The following is a 24,142-nucleotide window of genomic DNA, read 5'->3' as shown; positions in this document are numbered from 1 at the left end:
TTTTCCAGGCAGGAATACTGGAGTGGGTTGCCATTTCCTTCTCCAGGAGATCTTCCCATCCAGGGATTGAACTGGGTCTGCCACACTGTATGCAGACACTTTTACCATCTGAGCCTCATCTTTAAAATCTCTTACAGTTATCACATCCTGAGGAAAGTCCACAGGTCACTTTAGCCTCCCATCGTTTTACTTGCTCATTTCCTCTCCCCAGTTCCTGTTTAATCTTTGCTTTAATCTTTCCCACTTCAAGTGCCCATCTTCCTGGAGCAAAGTAAAGTTTTCGCTTACCTCATTCAAAGCAGTTACTGTTTTCCTTTGTTTTCTTGGAAGGCACACCTTCAGGCTCCTTGTCTGCTTCCACAAGTACCTTATCTAAGAATTCTACCTAACTGAAGGCAGTTTCTTCCCTAAATGAAAAAGGGCCTTATCAAGAAAGAGGTACAATAGCACATTTTTTTTTTGGAATATAATCTCTTTACAATCTTGTATTTAACTCTTCATATCCCCTGGCAGAGGGCACTACAACTGACTCTGGAATTCTTGCCTGAAGAAGCCGATGAACAGAGAAGCTTGGCAGGTCATGGTCCATAGGGTCACAAAGAACAGAACCCAACTGAAGCAATTTAGCATGCTCACATGCACTCTGAATATATGTTAAATAAGCAGGGTGACCTTATACAGCCTTGAGGTATTCCTTTCCCAGTTTTGAACCAGTCTGTTCTGGTTCTAACTGGTGCCTCTTGTCCTGCATACAGATTTCTCAGGAGATGGGTAATGTGGTCTGGTATTCCCATCTCTTTAAAAATTTTCCACACATTGTTGTGATCCACACAGTCAAGGCTTTAGCATAGTCAATGAAGCAGGAATAGATAATGTTTTTGAATTCTCTTGCTGCAGTCCGTGGGGCTGCAAAGAGTCGGACACAACTCAAGGACTGAACAAAGAAAGTAACAACAAACGCATTTGCCATCTACCTATGCTGCTGCAGTTGCTGGCTTTTGACACTTCTTGACAGGGAATTCAGAATGGAAAGTGAGGTACTCAGTGTTCCAGGGAAACTATTGAAACAGGTCTTTAGATAGTTAGGGATTTTCAGTACCTGATTTCATGATCCCAATCCTTGTATCCCCTCATATCTAAAAAAGCATTCATTCCCTTCATGGTGACATCAGCTCCTCATTAGGAGCAGAAAATCTTTTGTAAAATAAGTGCTTGATTTCGCTGAACTCCTCCTTCACAATATCTTACATATTGACCTTCCTCCACAACCTCTATGGAGCAGCCTCTCAGAGCTATCTGAGCTGCTGTCTCCCAGGCTGCAGTCCTCCTTTTGCCCCCAATAAAACTTAACTTGCAACTCTCAGGTTGTGCATCTTTTCAGTTGAGAGTTGTTGTCATTCAGTTGCTCAGTCATGTCCAACTCTTTACGACCCATGGACTGCAGCATGCCAGGCCTCCCTGTCATTCACCATCTCCTGGAGCTTGCTCAAACACCTAACCATTGAGTCAGTGATGCCATCCCCGCATCTTGTCCTCTGTCATCCATGTCTCCTTCTGCCTTCAATCTTTCCTAGCATCAGGGTTTTCTCAAATGAGTCAGGTCTTTCCATCAGCTGGCCAAAGTATTGGAACTTTAGCTTCAGCATCAGTCCCTCCAAAGAATATTCAGGATTGATTTCCTTTAGAATTGACTGGTTTGATCTTCTTGTAGTCCAAGGGACCCTCAAGAGTCTTCTCCAACACCACAGTTCAAAAGCATCAAGTCTTCGGCACTCAGCCTTCTTTATGGTCTATCTCTCACATCCATACATGACTAATGGAAAAACCAGCTTTGAGTATACAGACCATTGTTGGTAAAGTGACGTCTCTGTTTTTTAGTATGCTCTTTAGGTTTGTCATAGCTTTTCTTCCAAGGAGCAAGCATCTTTTAGTTTCATGGCTGCAGTCACCATATGTAGTGATTTTGGAGCCCCAAAATATAGTCTATCACTGTTACCATTGTTTCCACACCTATTTGCCATGAAGTGATGGGACCAGATGCTATGATCTTAGTTTTTTGAATGTTGAGTTTTAAGCCAGCTTTTTCACTCTCCTCTTTCACTTTCATCCAGAAGCTCTTTAGTTCCTCTCCACTTTCTGCCATAAGGGTGGTGTCATCTGCATCTCTGAGGTTATTGATATATCTCCTGGCAATCTTGATTCCAGCTTGTGCTTGATCCAGCCTAGCATTTCTCATGATGTACTCTGCATAGTAGTTAAATAAGCAGGGTGACAATACACAGCCTTGACGTACTCCTTTCCTAATTTGGAAGCAGTCCAGTGTTCCGTGTCCTGTTCTCACTGTTGTTTCTTGACCTGCATATACGTTCCTCAGGAGGCAGGTAAGGTGGTCTGGTATTCCCATCTCTTGAAGAATTTTCCACAGTTTTTGTGAACTACACTATCAGAGGCTTTAGTGTAGTCAGAGAAGCAGAAGTAGATGCTTTTCTGTATTTCTCTTGCTTTTTCTATGATCCAGTGGATCAACAGCAATTTGATCTCTGGTTCCTCTAACTTTTCTAAATCCAGATTGTAGATACGGAATTTCTCAGTTCAGGTACTGTGAAGCCTAGCTTGAAGGATTTTGAGCATTATTACCTTGCTAACATGTAGCCGACATTAGTGTTGCCAAAATCTTTGCTCTATTTGCATTTGTGCCAAACAGAAATATGGAAATAGAGTCATGGAGGAGAAGGAAAGAGTGGCTTTATTACTTTGCTAGGTGAAGGCACAATATGCTCGTGCCTCAAGAACTGTGTCCCCTCCTTGGTGAGTAAGGTGAGGTTATATAGTCAGGGAGGGATATGCGATAAGGTTCAAGGGAGTAACATTCTCACGTGCTTTTTTTCTTCTGGAAATTTTCCAAACTGGGGTTCTGTGCAGGGTCTTAGGGGTTAGGACTTCTACTCCTGATGAGCCTCTCTGATCCACTTAATCTAGCCTCAGGTAGTTTTGTAGTTGCTCCTCCTTTGGTTAGGAACTGTTCTGCCCTTTGGGAGTCACTGAAGGTCGTGGAGACTGAAGTCTTACCTATGAGATGGTGAACAAAAAGGCCTCCAAACTCAAGAGACCCAGAGCAGTAATATGTACATATAGCAATACAACTCCTCAATTCTTCCCCTATCTTCTTCCCTGCATCTTCTTCCTCCTCTGTGTCCATTATTCTGTTCTCTACGTCTGCACTTCTATTCCTGCCCTAAAAATAGGTTCATCAGTACCATTTTTCTAGGATCCGTGTTTATGCGTTAATATATGATATTTGTTTTTCTCTTTCTAACTTAATGTAACTTAACATCAGATTTCCAGGGTTTGAAACCCATGTCTGTCACTTAGAAGCAAGTTACTTAACTGATGTTCAGATTGTCATTATCAAATGGGAGTAATTTGGAATCTTATAAGTATTATAGTTATAATTATTTTAATAATAATTATATGATTATTGCAAAGAGTTGGACATGACTGAGCGACTGAACTGAACTGATATAACATATAATTCTTAATTATTTTTATAAGAGTATTATGAAGAGTCCATAGAAGATCACCAGGATATCCACCGTCTTAACAGACAGTTCTAGAAGTCTAGGAAAGGGAAGGAAATATAGATATTTATAAAGATTGGGAGTCTGGGTTTAAGTGGATTAAGACAGGTCTTTTAATGCAGGAATCTTATTGAGACTGGTCAGTGTCAACTAAAAAGATGCACAAGTTGAGAGTTAAGTTTTATTTGGGGCAAAATGAGGACGGAAGCCTGGGAGACAGCATCTCAGATAGCTCTGAGAAGGGAAGGTCAATATATAAAGTTTTAGTGAAGGGGGAGTTCAATACCATTAAGCACTTATTTTGCAAAAGATTTCTGTTAGTCATGAGGGTCTGATGTCACCATGAAGGGATTTAGTGCTTCTCTAGATATGGGGAGATGCAAGGATTGAGATCATAAAATCTGTTCCTAAAAACATCCAACTATCTAAAGACCTATCCCATCAGATTCCCTGGAGCACAGAGTGCCTCACTCCAACCTGATCCCTCAGGGGTTGTTGAAGGTCAATAGCTGTAGCAGCAAGGGGTTCAATCTCCGCAGAGGCAGATGGCAAACGCCTTTGTTGTTCAGTCATTGGCAACGCTCTTGGTAAGTGCCAGTTTGTAGTTGACATCAGTGTGCGATGTAGTAGTTTAATACTGGTGGGTATATTGAGGGGAAAGTTTTGAGGTCAACTGATAAGCAAGCAGTCTCTCTATGTTATATATATTGTTCTGAGAAGACAACCAAACAACCTAGTCTCCTTAATAAGTGAATGTTTTTGACCAATTAATTGTTTGAATAGTTTTATTTTCTGGAATTTTTTTGAAGCATGAAACCATTTATAAGTTCATAGCCCTCTCTTAGTTCTGATATTTAACCTGTGTCATTGCAGATTTCAGTTTGTTGTCAAGGTCAAATGAGATGATCCAGAGAAAACATGTAGCACAATGTCTGCTATGTAATTAAGTGTTCAATAAATGTTTAATGCTTAGTACTTCTTTCTTATTATGGTTTTCTTTTTTTAAATCAGGGTTTGACTACAGGAGGAGATGGCCTAACCCTAGATGAGGAATGCAAGTTTTGATAATCAGATTCACTATAGGGTGAAGGAAGTATAGTGGGAGCTATTCCAGCTTTGGTAATAGGACGGAACACAAGCTAACAGACTTACCTCATGGATATTGAAGAGCAGGCAACAAGCAGAGATCTCAGCAGAAATTCACCTTTAGAGATCTTCTAGCAGAAAATAATAAGCAGAGATTAAGGTAAGGGAGCAGGAAGATTTAATAGCAGACAGCCACAGCCAGCCACCGAAATTTCAGATTACAACAACAAATGACTTTAAAGAACTAAAAGGGAAAGAGGCAGGACCTTTACTCCACACTGCTACACTGGACAAAGAAGTAAAGCAGCTTTCAAGCCAGGATGGCCGAGGCACCAAACCTATTGAAACTGCATTGAAAGTGAAGAATAAAATAGATGTTTGGCATAGAAACTAAGAAGAAAAGATGAGTTAACATGGCTGTGATCAGAATCCTATCAGCAGTAAAGCTGAGCCAAGTAATTATAAGACCTTATCTATAATATCTCATATATGTGAGTGTTAGTCACCCACTCATATCCAGTTCTTTGTGATTCCATGGACTGTAGCCTGCCAGGCTCCTCTGTCCTTGGAATTCTCCAGGCAAGAATACTGGAGTGGGTTGCCATTACATTCTCTAAGGGATCTACCTTCTGGACCCAGGGATCAAACCTGGGTCTCCTGCACTGCAGGCAGATTTTTTACCATCTGAGCCACCAGGGAAGCCCATCTCAGATATAGTGCTTTATAATATAAGAATATAATAAAAATTATATACAATTCCTTAATGATTTTATTCATTTCCTCAAAAACCCCAGAATATAGATATGGCAAGCAGTTTTACTTCAATTTAGGTGATGACAGAACTGAAACTTCGAGTTTGCTCACAGATCCTGAATGGCAAAATGAAGATGTAAACATAGAATTTCCAGACACAGAGCCTTCTCAAATATATCAAAATAGAATGATGCCACTTATGTTCAAGAGGAATGTGTTATATTAGAATGGCTTGTAGACCAATTTTCTTACATTCTTTCCCTTCCCTAACCCTAACTCACTTATTTGTTCTGGCTCTACAAGCTTGAAAATAAAAAATCAACTGAAAATATAAAAAAGATGTAGAAAACTTGGAATTTCTACACCTCTAGTACAGATTATAATAGTATAGAATTATGGATTGGGAAATCGATCTGCTGATTAATACAATAGCCTGCCTCATCAAGTTTTCATTCATCAACATCTTATTAAAAATATTTTGTGACTTGCAGAATACTACCTTCTGAAGAGACAGAGACAAATAAGATTAACCTCTTCTTTTTAAAAAATCCCCTAGTCTATTGTATTGGTTGTATTTATTGTGAAAGTGTATAATGAAGAAAATGATTGAGTCATATGTGAAGTGCAAGACTGCAGAAGGGGGCTGAGTAGTCTTCTCTGGGATTAGGGAAGTAGAGAGAAAGAAACTCCCTGTGCCTCCTTTTTCCTGCATAGCACTCCCTACCCAGGGTCCTCATGGCATGCTTCATACAGAAACCGACAAGCAGAAGAGTCCTGGGGAAAAGTCCTGCTCAGTAACCCTCCTGCTATGCCCACCCCAGTACATCAAAGAAAACAGGAGCAAGGAATGGATATGACAGCAAATAGGCCAAGGATGAATACAAGGTCTGTTCATGCTGTGTGCTAAGTCACTTCAGTCATGTCCGATTCTTTGAGACCCTATGGACTGTAGCCCTCCAGGTACCTCTGTCCAGGGGATTCTCCAGGCAAGAACACTGAACTGGTTTGCCATGCCCTCCTTCAGGGGACCTTCCCAAGCCTGGGGTCAATCCTGTGTCTCTGCAAGTTCTTTACCACTAGCACCACCTGGGGAGCCCAAGTCTACCTGAATTTAAAACAAAGGTGTTCGTGGCAAGTGTTTATCAACTTCCTTGGTGGTTCGTATGGTAAAGAATCTGCCTGCAAAGCAGGAGACCTGAGTTTGATCCCTAGATTGGGAAGATCCCCTGGAGAAGGGAATGGCTACCCACTCTAGTGTTCTGCCTGGAGAATTCCATGGACAGAGGAGTCTAACTGGCTACATTCCACAGGATCACAAAGAGCCAGATACACTTGAGTGACTAACACTTTGTAAAAAAATTTTTTAATGAGTCAAGTAATTATGACTTATAGGAACTTAACTTTTGGAAGGTTTAACACAATGTATATACAAAGAAACATATAGGATACCTTGCAAAATTAAGTGCTTCATTTCACTTGAGGCTCCGAACTTTCAGTTAATGAAAGAATCACTGTCCTGTTGCCCAGGCTTTTGTTGCACGGATGCATTGGAAAATGGTGAAATTTCTTTCTGTGAATATGAATGTTAAAGAATTGGGAAACATTGAAACCACCCATAATTCTGAAAGGTTCAATACAATTCCTACAGCTCTTAAAAATAAAAAGTATAGAGAGAACTTGTATTGTAAGTCTTCATTTTAAATTACTGTTATTAATCTTTGTTTGAGCCAGTTAAAAGTAGCCACTGACTCACTGAGCTGCATTTCAACAAGTCATGCAAACTACAATGTTGACAGCCTTTGTTTGGAGTTCTAAATGGATTGTGTCTAACTAAACCACTGTGTAATTATGGATCCTTTGTGATTTCACATTCTCATCTTATAGTCAATTTTTCTTTCTTTGATGTGGTGTGTTGTGTTCAGTAGCTTATGTGAAAACATCAATATGGCTTTGAAAAGGATAAAATCAAATTGTAACAATCTATGTTTCTCTAATGTGGACATAGCCAAGGGGAAAGATGGTAAATAGGAACACTATCTCACTATATTTCCATGTTCCACACAGAGGAAATGTGATTCTATCACCATATTCTCTCCAAAGAACAGTTGCATTTATTTGTCCTACATTTATAAGTCAACAGCTGATGCACAGAAACTGGATAAGCATTAGTATATATCCAGATGACAGAGGAGATTGTAAATGAAGTGGAGAAGAATTTCTGACTCCAGTATTTATAGTGAAAGGAAGTAGTGACTTATTTTAGTTCATATAGACATAGAAAAAGATACTAACCTTATATATCCTATTTTTAAATGTTGATGTAAGCAAAATATTGATGTATATATGTATGTCATATCAGTGGTTCTGTTAAATAAATTTGGTAACTCAGTTTTGGCTGCATATTCAAATGCCCAGGAGAGATTTCTTTTTAATCTTATTATCCACAGCCACACCCCAGACACCTAAATCAGAATCTCTGTGGCTAAAACCCACATACCAGTTGTTTTTTTTTGTTTTTCATGCTTATGGGATGATTCTGATGTGCAGCCAAGATTTAGAGTGACAGATAATTACAGAATTAAAAGGAAATAAACTTTTATTTTCTTTCAAGTATTATAGATTTAGAATGTCAAAATATAGTGCAAATATGAAATTCTGCTAGGATAAAGCTTATGCTCTTGTTGGAATACCAGATTTCAGGAACTCAATTTGAGTATTGGGTATCAAATATCTTTCAAATTGATTAAAATTGCTATTGCAGTCTGACACATTTACTCTCAAAGTTAATTACATATACATTGTGCTCTCACAATTATGTCAAAATTTCAATTCTATTTAGATATTTACATAAAAGAAAAATAATGTCTTCAAAAGACAGATTACTAGGAGTATTTGGTCCATATATACATAATTTCAGTGATAGCTGACTTTCTATACTTAGTTTTAATAAAATGATTTAGGGAATCTACTTCTTTTTTTATAAACATATATATTTATAAATATATAAATTATTTTTTTTAATGCATAGAAATTTTTTTCAAATTTTCAGACACCTACAATATCATTTAAGATATATTATGGAGCAGAAATCATTACCATTACTAATATTATAAATCATAAATTATTTTATTAGCAATATCATTTATTACTTTATTATGCAGTGTATTGAAGTAGCTCTGTGACTTGAGATTTGTATCCTGTGAAATAAATATTTGAATTAGTCAACTTTGAAAAGTGAAAGTAAAAGTGTTAGTTGCTTGGTATGTCTGACTCTTTGTGACCCCATGGACTGTAGCCTGCCAGGCTTTATTATCAGTTATTTATTATGTCAACTCAGGGCCAGCAGAGTCCACATTGCCAGGAGTCTTACTAGAAATTCACAACCTTATTCCCATACCAGATCTACTGAATTAGAATCTGAATTTTGTCAAGATTTCCTTTGCTGCTAAAAGTTTGCAAGCACAGTTTTACAGTACAAAGGAGGATACTCACAAGATGAAATTGTTTTGTATTAATATTTTGTTACTGAGATATATGCTAAATGTATGTCTCTCATTTGTTAAGCAATACAACCCGAAACTAGAGAAATCCCTTTAGAATAGATGAAAGAAATTTCAAAGCAACAAGAATCTAGTATTACTGATGTATAAGCAAGCTTAAAATATTGATAGGAATCTATGTCAAAATAAATTTGAGAGCTTTTTCTATAGGCTTTAGGTATTGAATAGATCCTATTCAAGATAACAAAGCATTTTATTATGGCTTGACAACATTTTTCTTTCCTAGTGGTGCATAAAATAATGATGTATTTTACCCTAGGTGACAAGAGGTTTGAAGAATTATAAGCAATAATTCCAGTTCATTGTATCATAAATCTGTTAAAAATTATAAAAATAAAAAACCATTTGTTCATATATATTTGTATGCTTGAGTAACTGGATAAACAGACATAGAAAATGATTAATTTGTATAATAAGAATTATCCTATAAACTATGTTATTAAACAAAGTTTCTTTTGTGAAATAACTGTTTACATAGGAGAAAGAGGATGAATTAATAAAATATTAACCACATTTTATTTTATTTATGCTACATTAAATAATGACATAGTGGAAATTTTCTCTAAGTAAGCAAAATATTATAGCTGCATTATTAGTAAATTAGTTCATTATAATGTCACATATAATGAATATAAAATTAACGTGAGTGGATTTTTTTAACCACAAAAACAAGGCACAATGGAAATAAGTTGAGAAGCTGGATCTAAGTATCTGCTTTTATTTTTATATTATATATGATTTATTTGAATAAATATCTTGTTCATTTTTCTTTATTAGCATTTAGCATAACATGCAAGAGGTTTAATTTAAAAGAAATGACTTATATACAAATGATAATAAGTAGCCTTCATAGACTATTATCCTTGGGTTGAACCAGTAGTTGCTGACTGTTGGACTGATTTCAGCCTGCTTTTTCAGTTTTACTTCTTTATTGATGATGACAATCATCTTTATGACTCATTTCGTTCAGCATGCTGAAAGTGAGGGGGTGTTTTGATGAGGCAGAAGAATGGAGGTCTGAGGAGAATCTTGGCAAGGACCTGTCTGACTTACCAAGACAGCTTTCTAAGTTTGTTTAATGATAAACTGCCTGGAAGACCAAGTCAAATGATGATGAAACATATATTAATAGAAACCACTTTAATCTTGCTACCAGAATGGGAAAAGATGACTATGAATCAACCTACCTCTTCTACCCTACATTTGAACTATTTTTATATGCAAAATGTCTTATATACTGTGGATGCTTAATGAATGTTATTCAAATAAATATATACTGAAAAAATGGTTAGACATATGTACATTCTTTCCTGGCTATATTACAGAGCACTTCACCTAGGAGCTATTATTTTAGACTGTTTTAAAAAATGATTAAAGTCTCTGCAGGCATATAGTTGGTATTTATTTTATTACATGCCTTTGATGCCCACACTTTATTGGATTTTTTTCACTCACCTGTGAAGGGGACTAATTTTAAAGATGCTAATTTTGTGTCAAGGATTAGGTCATTTATTGGTGGCAGGGTGTATCTGGTTCATTTTACTTTTAATTTTCTTGCTCTTCAGCTTATTTTACCAGGAAAAATAACATAAGGTGAATATACTTCTATTCCTGTCTGGATACCCAGTGACATTTTTGCAAAATACTCTATAATCACAATGATTTAACAATATGTGACAAAAATGTCTAAAAGTTGACAAGTGGATATGGCTGAGAGCCACCTGCACATTAAAACTGCAGTGACCACCAAGAACGTCTGCATGATGATGGTTTAGTCACCAAGTTGTATCTAGCTCTCTGTGACCCTATGGACTCTGTAGACCAGGCTCCTCTGTCCATGGGATTCTCCATGCAGGAACTCTGGAGTGGGTTGTCATTTCCTTCTCCAAACATCTCCATATTATTTATCAAAATGTACCTTACAAGTTTTATGGCATGAAAAGCAAAATCTGGACTTCTTTTAATTTATCAGCAAAATTAAGTTTTTTTTTTTTTTTCAAATACCAAGTTCTAAAATTAATAACAATTATGATGCAGGCTTTTACTTAACCGTGTGTTCCAGGGATCAACAGCATCTGAATCACCTGGAAACATTTTAAATCCTATATATTCTCAGGCTGCACCCTAGATCTGCTAAACCAGAAACTGCAGGTTACCCAATCCCCAGGTGACACCTCCGTACATTCAAGAGATGTTCTGGAAGCCTATACCCTTTCGTCATCTCTGATTTTGTTGTTGTCGGGTTGTTTTTTTTTTTAGAATCTTTGAAATGTATCTTGACCCCAACATCTTTCCCTCAAAGTAGACATTAATTATGGCATAGTAATCTCAGTTTTAAAAGCTTCAAAGCCCTGTGAACATGTCTATTTATGTTCTCATGAATTTTTGAGTTATACAATAATTCTTTTTTCTAAACAAAGACAATTATATCTACTAAATGAATTCCTTTAGTACCTGGTCTTCTATTGATAGTCTCATAATGTTATTTTAGCTTTCTTAGACTTGTATCCAAATCATGCCTTTTTGTTTCCTAGAGTTAATGTAAAATTAAAAAAAAATAATAATAATTCAAATAATAGTAGTAAGTATTCATTTAAATTTTCAAAGTGCCAAGTGAATGCTCACAACATATATAAAAAGGAAAATAATTTTAGATAACCATAAAGTGTTGTTGTAATAAGGGACTTTCGAGTCTAATTTTGTGTCATAATGGATATTTTTATTACAGTGATCAGAAGGAAAAATGAACTTATTAGCTTGTCCTTCTTCTTTCCTTTCTTCCAGATGCAAGACAAAGGTCTACCCTGATGAACTTCCAAACACAAGTGTAGTCATTGTATTTCATAACGAAGCTTGGAGCACTCTCCTCAGAACTGTTTACAGTGTTATAAATCGGTCCCCACACTATCTGCTCTCTGAGGTCATCTTGGTAGATGATGCCAGTGAAAGAGGTAAAATTCTTTTTCTTGTATATACATTTTTTAATTATACAGCTTTATTGTGTTCAAAAAGATAACAGGGTAATGATCCATATTTTCCTTGTAATTATACTAACCCTGAAACTACCTATCAGATTTTTTCAGTATATCTAGTCAGTGCCACTCCACAAACAAGTAACTAATTCTTTCAGTTTATCTCATGCTTCCATTTGGTTCTTACTAACCTAAGAAATCAGCCAAAATGACTTTCCTAAGTATTTCTCTTTTTACCCAACTCAGTTGATCATATGACTGAACATTTATATGACACAGTGGGTATTTGGCTCTCTTTTTTTATTGTAGGTAAAAGAAAAATAACATATTTAAGAAGACTGCAGTTGCCAGTGTGGCCCAGTTTATAAATTACAGTCTAGTATATTAACTTCCTAGTGTAGCCTTACCCTTGTCAGCCAAGTGATGAGTCATAATGAACTGTACACTAATAGTGATGAAATCTCTGTATCTTTTTTTTTTTAACCTAATGCAAAGTATGTTGATAGGAGTTGACCATCACTTCTGTGTGTTGAATTTCCATCTAGGCAGTAGTTTCCCTTCTCTGTCTTAAAAGAGTTTCAAAACTTTATAAATTCTTAATTGCACATTACAGATTTTCTCAAGTTAACATTAGAGAATTATGTGAAAAATTTAGAAGTGCCAGTAAAAATTATTAGAATGGAAGAACGCTCTGGGTTAATACGTGCCCGCCTTCGAGGAGCAGCTGCTTCAAAAGGACAAGTCATAACTTTCCTGGATGCACACTGTGAATGCACATTAGGATGGCTAGAGCCCTTGCTGGCAAGAATAAAGGAGGACAGGTAAGAATTCATATGCTCTGTCTGTCTGGATTTTGCCTGAACTTGTTAGGACCGTTGTAGCTATCCCTCAAAACTTTTCTTCCCAAGCTGCTATTTTCAGAATGTTTATTTCCTAGCTTTTAAAAATGAAGTCCCCTTACTCCTTATTTAATTAAGATCTTGGTTTATTTATGCCAAACCTGAATATTTGATTAAGAAAGTCAAGCAATTCAAACAGTAAAGATGCTGAATATTCATTTTATAGGTGAAGGAAATCAGTCCAATCAGAAATAGTAGTATATTTTACAAAATATATTTTCAAAGCAGCTTTGTCTTCACAACCACTCTGTGAGGTAGATAATAAAGATACTCTTCTCTGTATCTGATGATAGTTAAATGGCTTGTCCTAGAAATTGTAAATGACGAGGACAACAATTTAGTTCTCCCCACTTCCAGAACAATCTTCTCTCTACCTAGTCACTGTTCTTAATCAAAGTCGAGTACAAAGCCACCTTGAAGATCTTAAAAAACTTATATACACTCATGCACCCCACTGAAATGAAATCATGATTTAAAGAAAAGCACAGCTGTAAGAATGTTTATTTAAATAGTATTGCCATTCTGTATAGACATATAATGAAATCTGAAAAGTTCAAGAATGCTTTATAGAAATTAGAAACCCTCATGCTGCTGCTGCTGCTGCTAAGTCACTTCAGTCGTGTCGGATCTGTATGACTCCATAGACGGCAGCCTACGAGGCTCCCCCGTCCCTGGGATTCTCCAGGCATGAACACTGGAGTGGGTTGCCATTTCCTTCTCCAATGCATGAAAATGAAAACTGAAAGTGAAGTCACTCACTCAGTCGTGTCTGACCCTCAGCGACCCCATGGACTGCAGCCTTCCAGCTCCTCTGTCCATGGAATTTTCAAGGCAAGAGAACTAGAGTGGGGTGCCATTGCCTTCTCCATAGAAACCCTCATAGATACCTGCAATTCTTTCCCATGTGATCCTATGAAATTTAAATGGATTTCTTGCAGTTATTCATAACTATAGATGATAAATGAGTATCATTCCTAAGTACCTAATGAAGACAATTATGCCGATTGCTGTCTGAAATAATAGCAACACATTGCATAGCACTTTGCTTGCCTAGTCGTTTCACCTACAGTAGCAAGGTCTACTTAGAATTGAAGTTTTTAATTAAGGCTCCAAGACAGGGGCTGCTTTGTGTGAGCTAGTGCAGCTCTATCACATAAACGGCATGGTTTGGTATTTGCCAGGAAGATGGATGGAGGTTGTCAGTAAAATGAACCATAGCAGTTGAAGAAAGCAGTGGGAACCTTTTTGTCTACTGAGTGTAATATATGGGTAATAACATTTTTCCATTCTGTGTATTGTACAGTAGGCACAGGAGGGTAAGGCTGGCAAAGTAAAATGAACTTGAAACGTTTTAAATGCATTTCCTGGCAGCTTTTCATACATTATGCTTTTAAAAACATGTGTTTCATATTCAACTTAGTGAGATTATAATATTGCTTCACTATGGTCATGAATAGATCATTTATTTTTTAATCTAACAACATATTTAGATTGTATTGGCATATAATGAGCTCTAATGTTTTATCTTTCTTATATGTTCTAAAGTTGCCATAACTAGATAATAAAGTTCTATTGGAGGTTATTAGATCTAATGTCATCTCCCTATAATTTAAATGATTACATTTAATGAAGAAAGAAAGATATTGTTTTTATAAGGACCAGGGTTACCAAGAAGCTTTTCCAAGGCTAGGTGAAACCTTTTAAGTTGTTTTTTTTTTTTTTTTAAGATTCATTTGTTTATTTTTATGGCTGTACCGGATCTTTGCTGCTGTGCAAGGGCTTTCTCTAGTTGTGGCAAGCTACTCTCTAGTTGCTGTGTGTAGGCCTGTCATTTCAGTGGTTTCTCTTGTTGCGGAGCACAGGCTCTAGGCACGTGGGGTTCAGTAGTCACAGTGTGTGGGCTCAAAGTTATGGCTCCAGGGCTCTAGAGTGCGACTCAGTAGCTGTGGTGCACAGGCTTAGTTGGCCCATGGCATCTGGGATCCTCCCAGACCAGGAATCAAACTTGTGTCTGTGGCATTGGCAGGTGAATTCTTCACTACTGAGTCACCAGGAAAATTTGAAACCTTTTAATTTCAGAGTCCTGTCTAGACATTGGTCAATAGTGTGGCATAGAAGACCTATTAGAAATTGAGCATTGTTGATACGTGTGTTGCAAAACCAGAATAAATAATGGACAACATTTCCTTGTTTTCCATATCTGTGGGTGATTCTAGAGCATATTTGTGTATTCACTTTCTATCTTATATGAAAAGCAAGCTCTACTTTTTGGAATTAGCTATAAACAAGGCCCAGTTATTTAAACATTTACTTTGGAGATGACAGATGGTTGACACCATAATAAAACATACAGACTTGGAATAGAGGTAGACTAGAGAAAGTGCAACATGGATGAAAAGAATACCTAATGACCTCCCATGGTGCAAAGTTCCTTATCCTAAAAAGCCACCATCAGGAATATCAAATCTATGTGTGTACAACTTAATCATGTTGCTATACAAAGTGATATATATATAGTATAAATTAGCAAAACTGTCAATCAACTTTAATTCAGTAAAATAAATTAAAAAAGAAAAGAATACCAAATCTCCTGGTTCTTCCTCTTACTTTAAGAAAAAAATGGACCATAAAACTCCAGAGACTGAAGTTGCTTATCTTTTCCTATTTTAAAACATGCAGATTTTTAGTGTAAACTGCTGTCTAAGATGATTCACTCAGAAATTGTCATGAACCTAATATCTTTCATAGGAAATATTTACTTATACTGATGATCATGATTTTTATTGTTGCTTCTCTTTGTGGGTTTTCATTTGTTTGTTTTTCCATGAACATTTTCTTTGAGCTATCTCTTTAATCTAAACTATCACCTTTGAGAGTCAAGCTACCAAATTGAATTTGCTATTATTCATCCTTCACTCCCTGCACACTGTTGCTTTTCAGTGGGCTATAGCTGAAATGCTGCATAATATCAAAGCAGTCTACTAATCATGCTGTGGGGAGAGGTTTAATGAAAAATAGGCCATGTTCATCCTGCTGAGTTAGTACTTAGAATGCATTTGGAAATTAGCTTGAGGATCAGTTAGTATATTTGATTAGATTATATATGATAGAATAAAAGTAGACTGAAGTCAGATGTAGTAAAAGGAAGTAATTCCATGGAGAAAAAGGGTAACATAACAATAAAGGCAAATTAAAGTCACAAAATAATTAAGTTTCAATGTATCAGCTATGTGATATTTAAAAAAGCTAATGAAACATTTTAACTATAATTTTTACACCAGCTGATTTTAACTTTTCTGCAGGAAGACAGTTGTATGTCCCATCATTGATGTGATTAGTGATGACACCTTTGAATACATGGCTGGGTCAGACATGACTTATGGGGGTTTTAACTGGAAACTGAATTTCCGTTGGTATCCTGTTCCCCAAAGAGAAATGGATAGAAGGAAAGGAGACAGAACATTACCTGTCAGGTATGTGGAGCATATCTTCCAAAGCATAGCATGTGTATTCCTATAACAATTAAGGAATATTATATACCTATATATTCATTCTTTAGGCTTTCCAAGACATCTACTTTTTATTCATATACATATATGTATTATCATGAGCATGATCATCCTAGAATCAATGGAAATATTAATTCTAGTTTAAGTCAGCACTGACAAATTTAAGTATTTGCAGGGTACCAATTCTTTTTTTAAACTTTGTATATTCTTATATTCAATGTATATGTACTGTTAATTTTCTATGTAACAAACATGTATTAGCTTTGATACTTCAGGTGTAGATATATACCTACCTAAATGTAGCTATTAACTGGGGTATGCTCAAAATTGAACTAATCAAAAAATGTTTTGGTAAATGTTTTAAATTTTCCAACCTTAAAGAGCTACTTTCCCTATATATACAATAAAAGATTCATTTGGAAAATTTTAATGTATTAACAATTGTGAAACTTTTTTCCAAATTGTTTTAAGAGTCTGCTTAACTTGAAATAATTACACTTAAAATAGGTGTGTCCTTAATTGAGAATATATACATATACACCTGTAGGTATATATGTATACCTATCAGATACATCTTCAGTTTTCTAGACAAGCATTATCACCTTCTTATTTTAACTTATTGTTGTATACCTCTTCCTGCAACTAAAAAATGATTCTCTGAACAATACTTGGGGAGGAAGTTCACTAGTTTAGCTCTTTAAGATGAATTTGGCAAATCATCATTTGATTGGAAAGATAGGCTTTTCCAGTGGTTCAGTGGTAAAGAATTTGCCTACAGTGCAGGAGATATAAGAGACATGGGTTCACACCTGGGTGGGGAACATCCTCTGGAGGAGGAAATGGCAACCCACTCCAGTATTCTTGTCTGGAAAATTCCACGGCAGAGGATCCTGGAGGGCTACAGCAGAGGGTTGCAAAGAGTCGGACACAACTGAGCACATACACACAGATGACCAAAAGAAAGAGAGAGAATAGAGAAATACCCTAATGTTTTAAACCAATATATATATTAAACCCATTATCTAAACAAGAATGTCTCCTAACCTACTGAGAGAATGGCTTATCCATTGTTAAGACTAATTATATAATGAATTATTTGAAGCTAGCTCAAAAAAAAAAAAAGCTAATAGAAGAGAAGAGCTCTAACTGCTTCTTATTGAACAATTAAATATTGGGACTGTTAACCCTCTTGAGATATTAATTACATCAAAGAAAAAAGTAAAAAGTATTTCCAAACAGTTGCATAAGGATGTGAAATTATTATGTCAATATGTAGAGTATAATTTAGTAGTCCTTAAGGCTTGCTGTCATCTTAACATTCACCATGTCTTATTGATCCTTGGCTTTAACAACTTCAAGGAATACAGTGGCTCATATTACCACTGTTTATTTAGAAATCCTATTTCCCTAGATCATAGCTTTATTTATTGTTAGATGATTTCTCAGCTTCGGATCCCAAGTGGAAATTATCAATGTACTTGACCAGTACACTCAAATAGAGATAGTGTGTTTATTTATTTGAAAATGAAGTGTAGAAGAATGCATGTGAGTACTTATTTTTAAACATGATGGCAAAAGTTCTGCTTTCTTTAATTATTTTCTCCAAAATTCAGAACATACATAATTAAGAGGTAGTCATTATTCATGCTAAGAAACTTCCAGTCTTATTCATAAAATTAAAGATCTACAGAGAAATCAACCATTATTTCTCATCTTTAACTGAAACAAAAGAGGACACATCTAAATTGCTATGTTTTAATTACAACTTATGTGATTTTATTATAATAACATGGAGCAATGATGGAATCTGAGTATGTTTATTTGTTTGCCTCAGTAATTGCACAGTATTTTCACCACAAAGGGAAAGTATTTCAGTGCTGAGGAAGCTAAAGCAAGGGAAACAGACAACTCACTCTTAGCTGAAGTTTCTAGATTTTTATGGCAAAAGGTTAATTAATTCACAGGCTGCGTTGTAACAGCCTGCAGGTAATTTTCATCAGCATAGCTGTAATGTGAACTTTCTCTGTACTTATAATCTATTACTTGAAGGTGTGATCATTTTTCTCACATTCATATAAACAGATAAATCATCTTAAGTGTTAAAGACACCTTTTTTTCTACTTGATTAACAGAATTCTGCATAGCTAAAGTGATTAAAATGAGGTTGAAATTTTGGTTTTCTTAGCAGAATGCTTCATTTAAAATGTCAGTTATGACAGAACTTTCTAGGGGCTATAATTGGCTAGTTAGTCATCATTTAGAAATACAATCACACATCTGCATACCCAGAGAAACAACTTGAACTTGTAACCTAACCTTAGTTATATTGCATTTAAAGTTTATGATGGTTATATTTATTATTCTATTGTCAACCTCTGGTCTTTGATATTTTCTTTCTGATAATAAATGGAGTTCGTGAAATGCTTGGCATTTGTGAAGTTATGAGTGTAGAATAATAGCATGCATAATCCAGCTTTGTTCTTTCTGTTTAGTTTTCTGTAATCAGTAAACTGTCCTTGACATTTTAGTAATCAAATTATATGACTTTTCAGAAATATCTCAACTATATGTGCAACAATATAGTAATCAAATTATTAAACCAGAGGTCATTAACCACAGCTTGTGTGTCAAATATGCTCTATAGATGTGTTTTCTTTGGCCTGTATAATGTTCGGCATTTATTAAAATTGCCAGTGTTTTTAAAATGAGATATTTAAAATAAAAATCTAAATTTCAAGCTATTCTTTAGAAATAAGAAGATTTTGCTACCATGGTCCAGTGTTTCTACTTGGCATAAACAGGAAGAATTGAGTAAAAGCTGCCCATGTAGAAATATCATGAAAGTTTAGCTCAATCTGCCAGTTGCTTTTTTAATGTGTCTCCCTGATTCTGAGGCTGAGGATCAACTGCCATTTTTCATTCTTGCACTTGGAGAAATGTTTCTCTGAATCTGTGTCCCAATCACAGGTGAGAGAAGTATGCTTATTGCAACTAATTGACTTCACATATTTTTATTTCCATGGCTATAATCGTTTAAAGGGCTTCCTTGATGGCTCAGACGGTAAAGAATTTGCCTACAATGTAGGAGACCTGGGTTCTATCCCTAGGTTTGAAAGATCCCCTGGAGGAGGGCATGGCAACCCACTCCAGTATTCTAGCCTGGAGAATCCCCATGGACAGAGGAGCCTGGCAGACTACAGTCCATGGGGTCACAGAGTCAGACATGACTGAGCAACTAAGCACAGCACAATCTTTTAAATCATTTATAATCTTTGATTTAGAGGCTACTGCCTGAAAAATGGCTGAGTTTGAAACTCATCGAACACACAAGCCCTGCTCAGTGTCTGGCATCAGCCGTAAGTCTACTGGATCAGGAAAAGGCCAGCACAAGTGGAGAGAGTGGAGGTACAGGATTTAAACAAAGTCAGCTGATAAGAGAGATATGTGCTTATGAAAAAGAACCTGACTCTTAAATCTTATTGATTGTGTTTATCTCTTAAATATGCCCTGCAAGTAACCCTAAATAAATAGTTATAAAGATATTAGTTTCTACTTTAATTTCTCACTGATTAAAATAGATTACTTAATTAAAAGTCTACAGGGTTATTTATCAAGTCTATTTATCTTTTCCCTTTGTGTCTTACTTTATGGACTTTTTTTCACATTTTTTCATTATTAATATTCTTAGTATGACTCCATTCTTACTTTGAGTACCATGTTCAATCTTTTTCTCAAGCAAAACAAGAGTTCTAGATTGTCTTCTAATCCATGATAGCATAATATTGAATGAATGAAGCATAAATGCCATTATGAGTTTTTTATTTCTGACACATTTGACTTTGTCCATTTTTGTTAACACTTGTCTAATCTCATACATGTATTTTTCTCTCAATTGAAATTAGGAATTTATAAAGAAAATCAAATAAATTAAACAATAGTATTAATAACAACTTGGGTTACAATAATTATGAATAACTCATAGTGTTCATATATATTATTTCCTGTGTCCTTCTAATATGATATGACAGAAGGAGCATTGAAGTTGGCTTTGGAGGATCTGAGTTTTATTTCAAGCTCCTCATATTAAGAATTTACCATTTCTTCCTAACACTGAAATGGAAAATTATCCTCCTTGCCTTGCTTTTAACTTGTGAAATGCTGTAAAACATTACATGAAATTTGAGACTATTTTAAAGGTAATTTTAACTTTATTTCTGATAATAAAAGTAGAAGATACATGGATTGAAAAATAAATGTGAAAAATATCTGTATTTTTAAGCAGAACACCAGTGAGCCAGTTCTTTAGTATTTTGTTATATTTACTTCCAGCGCATTTCTTTCCAAATACATTCATCCACAGTTTAAAAGTTGGTATATCACCTAAGTATCTTTCTATGCCATTAAACATTTTCACAAATAAAAATTTTAATGGTTGTAATATCTAAATTATTTACTAAGCTCTTTTTCAATTTTTGTTAGTCAAAGTCAACCTGAGAGTTTTGCTCTTTATTTTTTTGCCATTTGCATCTGTGATCTACAGTTTTTGCATATAATATAGTCTCTTTAGAATTATTCATTAAAGCAATATGAAATTTGTTTTACTATCCTGATACCTTTTGCCAGTTTGATTTCCCACTCCCCCCAAATAATCACTGACTCCAATTTCTCAGGAAGTATAAGTGAAATACACTTATTATGTAAAATCTGAGACAATATTTGTTATTATATAGTAGCAACTCGTGATATATTTCTTAGTTTTTAGCTATCAGACTTTATTTTCCTCAGTCCAGTGAAAATTGCACTTTTAAACTGGATAAAAGAAACAGGGAGAATGCCTGTGAGACACCTCTTTAAAATAAGAGATGCTAAAGAAACAGCACAGAGACAGTGAAGTTTGTGCATAGAGTAGATTTCAAAAGAGTTGGGCTTAAGAATGTTCAACAGTTCAACATGCATACCTACTTGTACTGAAATCTAATATATGTTGATTTTGAGAAAAAAGTATTCTACCCCAGGTGGAATTTTTATATTCTTTGGAGAAAATAGCACCTTTATAGTATATTACTTCCTAATGGTTTAGGGGATAATTTGCCAGAGTTTCCTAGCAATCTGTTGAAATGAGATGGAAACAAGACTAGTACAGAAAGTTTACATGGTGATAAATAAACTATCATATTTAGATACTGAATAATTAATTAACAAAAACATTTTAAAACATCTGGCCCCATTTTTATTTTGACCCATCTGAAGCATTAAATGAAAACAAAAATAATTGCGTCATTTACTGTATATCCTCTTTGGAAGTTTAGAGTTTTATCAGGTACTGAGGATTATGAAAAAGGATTTAGGAAAAAGAAAAAAAGAAAAAACTGTTCCTTCTTTGGGACTATAGGTCTTTCAGTTCAGTTCAGTCTCTCAGTCATGTCCGACTCTTTGCAACCCCATGAATCGCAGCACACCAGGCCTCCCTGTCCATCACCATCTCCCGGAGTTCACTCAGACTCACATCCATCGAGTCCGTGATACCATCCAGCCGTCTCATCATCTGTCGTCCCCTTCTCCTCCTGCCCCCAATTCCTCCCAGCATCAGAGGCTTTTCCAATGAGTCAACTCTTCCCATGAGGTGGCCAAAGTACTGGAGTTTCAGTTTTAGCATCATTCCTTCCAAAGAAATCCCAGGGCTGATCTCCTTCAGAATGGACTGCTTGGATCTCCTTGTAGTCCAAGGGACTCTCAAGAGTCTTCTCCAACACCACAGTTCAAAAGCATCAATTATTTGGTGCTCAGCCTTCTTCACAGTCCAACTCTCACATCCATACATGACCACAGGAAAAACCATAGCCTTGACTAGACGGACCTTAGTTGGCAAAGTAATGTCTCTGCTTTTGAAGCACCGGTTAATGTATTTGATTCTAGTACTTCTTGATAAATGGATTCTTTGACAGAAAAACAAGCCATTTGTCCCTATTGGACAGAACTTTAACTTTTTTCTTATCCTTTAAATATAGCTTTGAAATTATCTGTGTTCCATAGACTGCAGGATCTGAACAAGCTTCCTGCTCAGAGCCTAAGTTGGCATAACTCTTAAAGTAACAGTTTCTTCTGTACCAAAAGCTGCATCGTCTCACTCAAACATGTTCAAATCAGTGTTGTGGTGTGCAATATTCCACTAAACTTCCCGCTTTTTTCTATCCAAAAACCTTTAATTACTTTCAACATGCAATTATTCATTACTTACTAAAGAATAGTTTATGCCTTTGCTTCCTTTCTTTCTCTTCTTCTTCTTTTTTTATATTGAGTATAGTTGACAGAATACAGAAGGAAGGAGAGAAACTCACAGTATCTAAATTTTCTTTAGTTTCTAAACATTCACAGTGGTTAACCAATTAAAAGTCATTATTTTTTTTATGACTTGAACAAAATCAAACTTATGGAACTATTTCAGCTATTTGCCTCACATTTGTATAAATAAAATATTTATGTTTTTCATTTCTCTTTATCATGCTTTATAATATGTGAGAAATATTATTAATGCAGAGCTAAAACTGATTGTCTAGATACTGTGTAATTTGACCACTGCAAATAACAGCCGAAAGCTGAGCTATAGTCTCACAAATCTTCTTCAGACTTTTCTCCAGAGACCCTGGTTATTTGCCAAGTAAGACTAAATAGAATCCTAGTATATCAAAGGATTAGTGAGAAGAAGTGATGTTTCAATAACTTTAAAAGAAATTGCTTTGAAGAGCAGTACTAACATTCACAGAAAAACATGGTACATTAATTTGGAGCTTGAAATCAGGAAAAGACTTTCAAATTAGCTATATCAAATATTTTGTTGTGTGAGTTATATGGATAACTGGAAGCTGGTTAGATGGAGAGATAGATGATTGATATATAGAAGGAATTTTTTTCTCAACTGGACCATCAACTACTTGGGGGTCCCTGAACAAGATATTTAAATACACTGCAGTTTAATTTGGTTGATCAAATCTGTAGGGATTTTAAAGCCCTAAACTATTACACTTCTAATAAAAATTGATTAGAGTCTGAAAATAAGATAAAGCTGATTATTATCTTGACAAACAGATGTTTTCCTCTTCTTCATTAAAACTAAAATTTAAGTGTGCAGTACTTGGTTAGTGCTGATACTATTCTAAGAGTACCACATACATTAACGTATATCCCCAACTTATAGATAATCAAATTAAAGTACAGAAAAGGGACTTGCTGAAGGTCACATGGTGGAATTGAGCTTCAAGTCTAGTCAGTGCAGATACAAAGTCCATACTCCTAAAACTAACTAGCTTCATCTTAGAGTCTCTTTTTACTGTGTAACTTCTTTTCATACACATGGTGGTTATACCAGCCCAGTGTAAAATACAGGCTATATCATGTTATTGGTGAAAATGCATCATTCCACTTTAGCATTACTGAATAATCAAATGTATTATATCACAATTTCTTATGCCTTATGAAGTTCTGATGAAAATCTTCAGCATTTTTCCTTACTGTGTGTTATTATAAAGCTTTATATCTTTATTTCTAAAATACTATCAAACTCAATCTCCAAAATTCTTACTAGATGAGAAGGTCTTTAAATATTCTGGAATTCATGAAGCCATCTTTATTATCAATTTAGCAGATGTAAGCAAAGAATTTTCTTTTTTTTTTTCACAGTTTCAGAAATACAGTTGCAGGTAACTTTGACTTACAGTATGGACACAGGGATACATATTCTTTCTTATTTCACTTATTCAATAAATGTCTATTACTATTAAACCAATA

At 35.4% G+C, this 24,142-nt stretch overlaps 1 protein-coding gene across 1 annotated transcript in view; it reads left to right on the top strand.

Moving 5' to 3' along the window:
- The window catches only part of GALNT13 (polypeptide N-acetylgalactosaminyltransferase 13), a 636,905-nt gene that overhangs the window by 391,713 nt on the left and 221,050 nt on the right, over positions 1-24,142 (top strand). Inside the window, exons 5-7 of the mRNA XM_068968207.1 lie at positions 11,762-11,928; positions 12,563-12,770; positions 16,151-16,321. Of these exons, the coding sequence (XP_068824308.1) occupies positions 11,762-11,928; positions 12,563-12,770; positions 16,151-16,321 (546 nt within the window). The remainder of the gene's footprint in view (positions 1-11,761; positions 11,929-12,562; positions 12,771-16,150; positions 16,322-24,142) is intronic.

This window comes from Capricornis sumatraensis, chromosome 3 (assembly GCF_032405125.1).
Source record: "Capricornis sumatraensis isolate serow.1 chromosome 3, serow.2, whole genome shotgun sequence".
Taxonomy (NCBI): Eukaryota; Metazoa; Chordata; class Mammalia; order Artiodactyla; family Bovidae; genus Capricornis; species Capricornis sumatraensis.
Note: the sequence above shows the minus strand (reverse complement) of the source record. Positions and strands in the feature narration are given on the sequence as shown.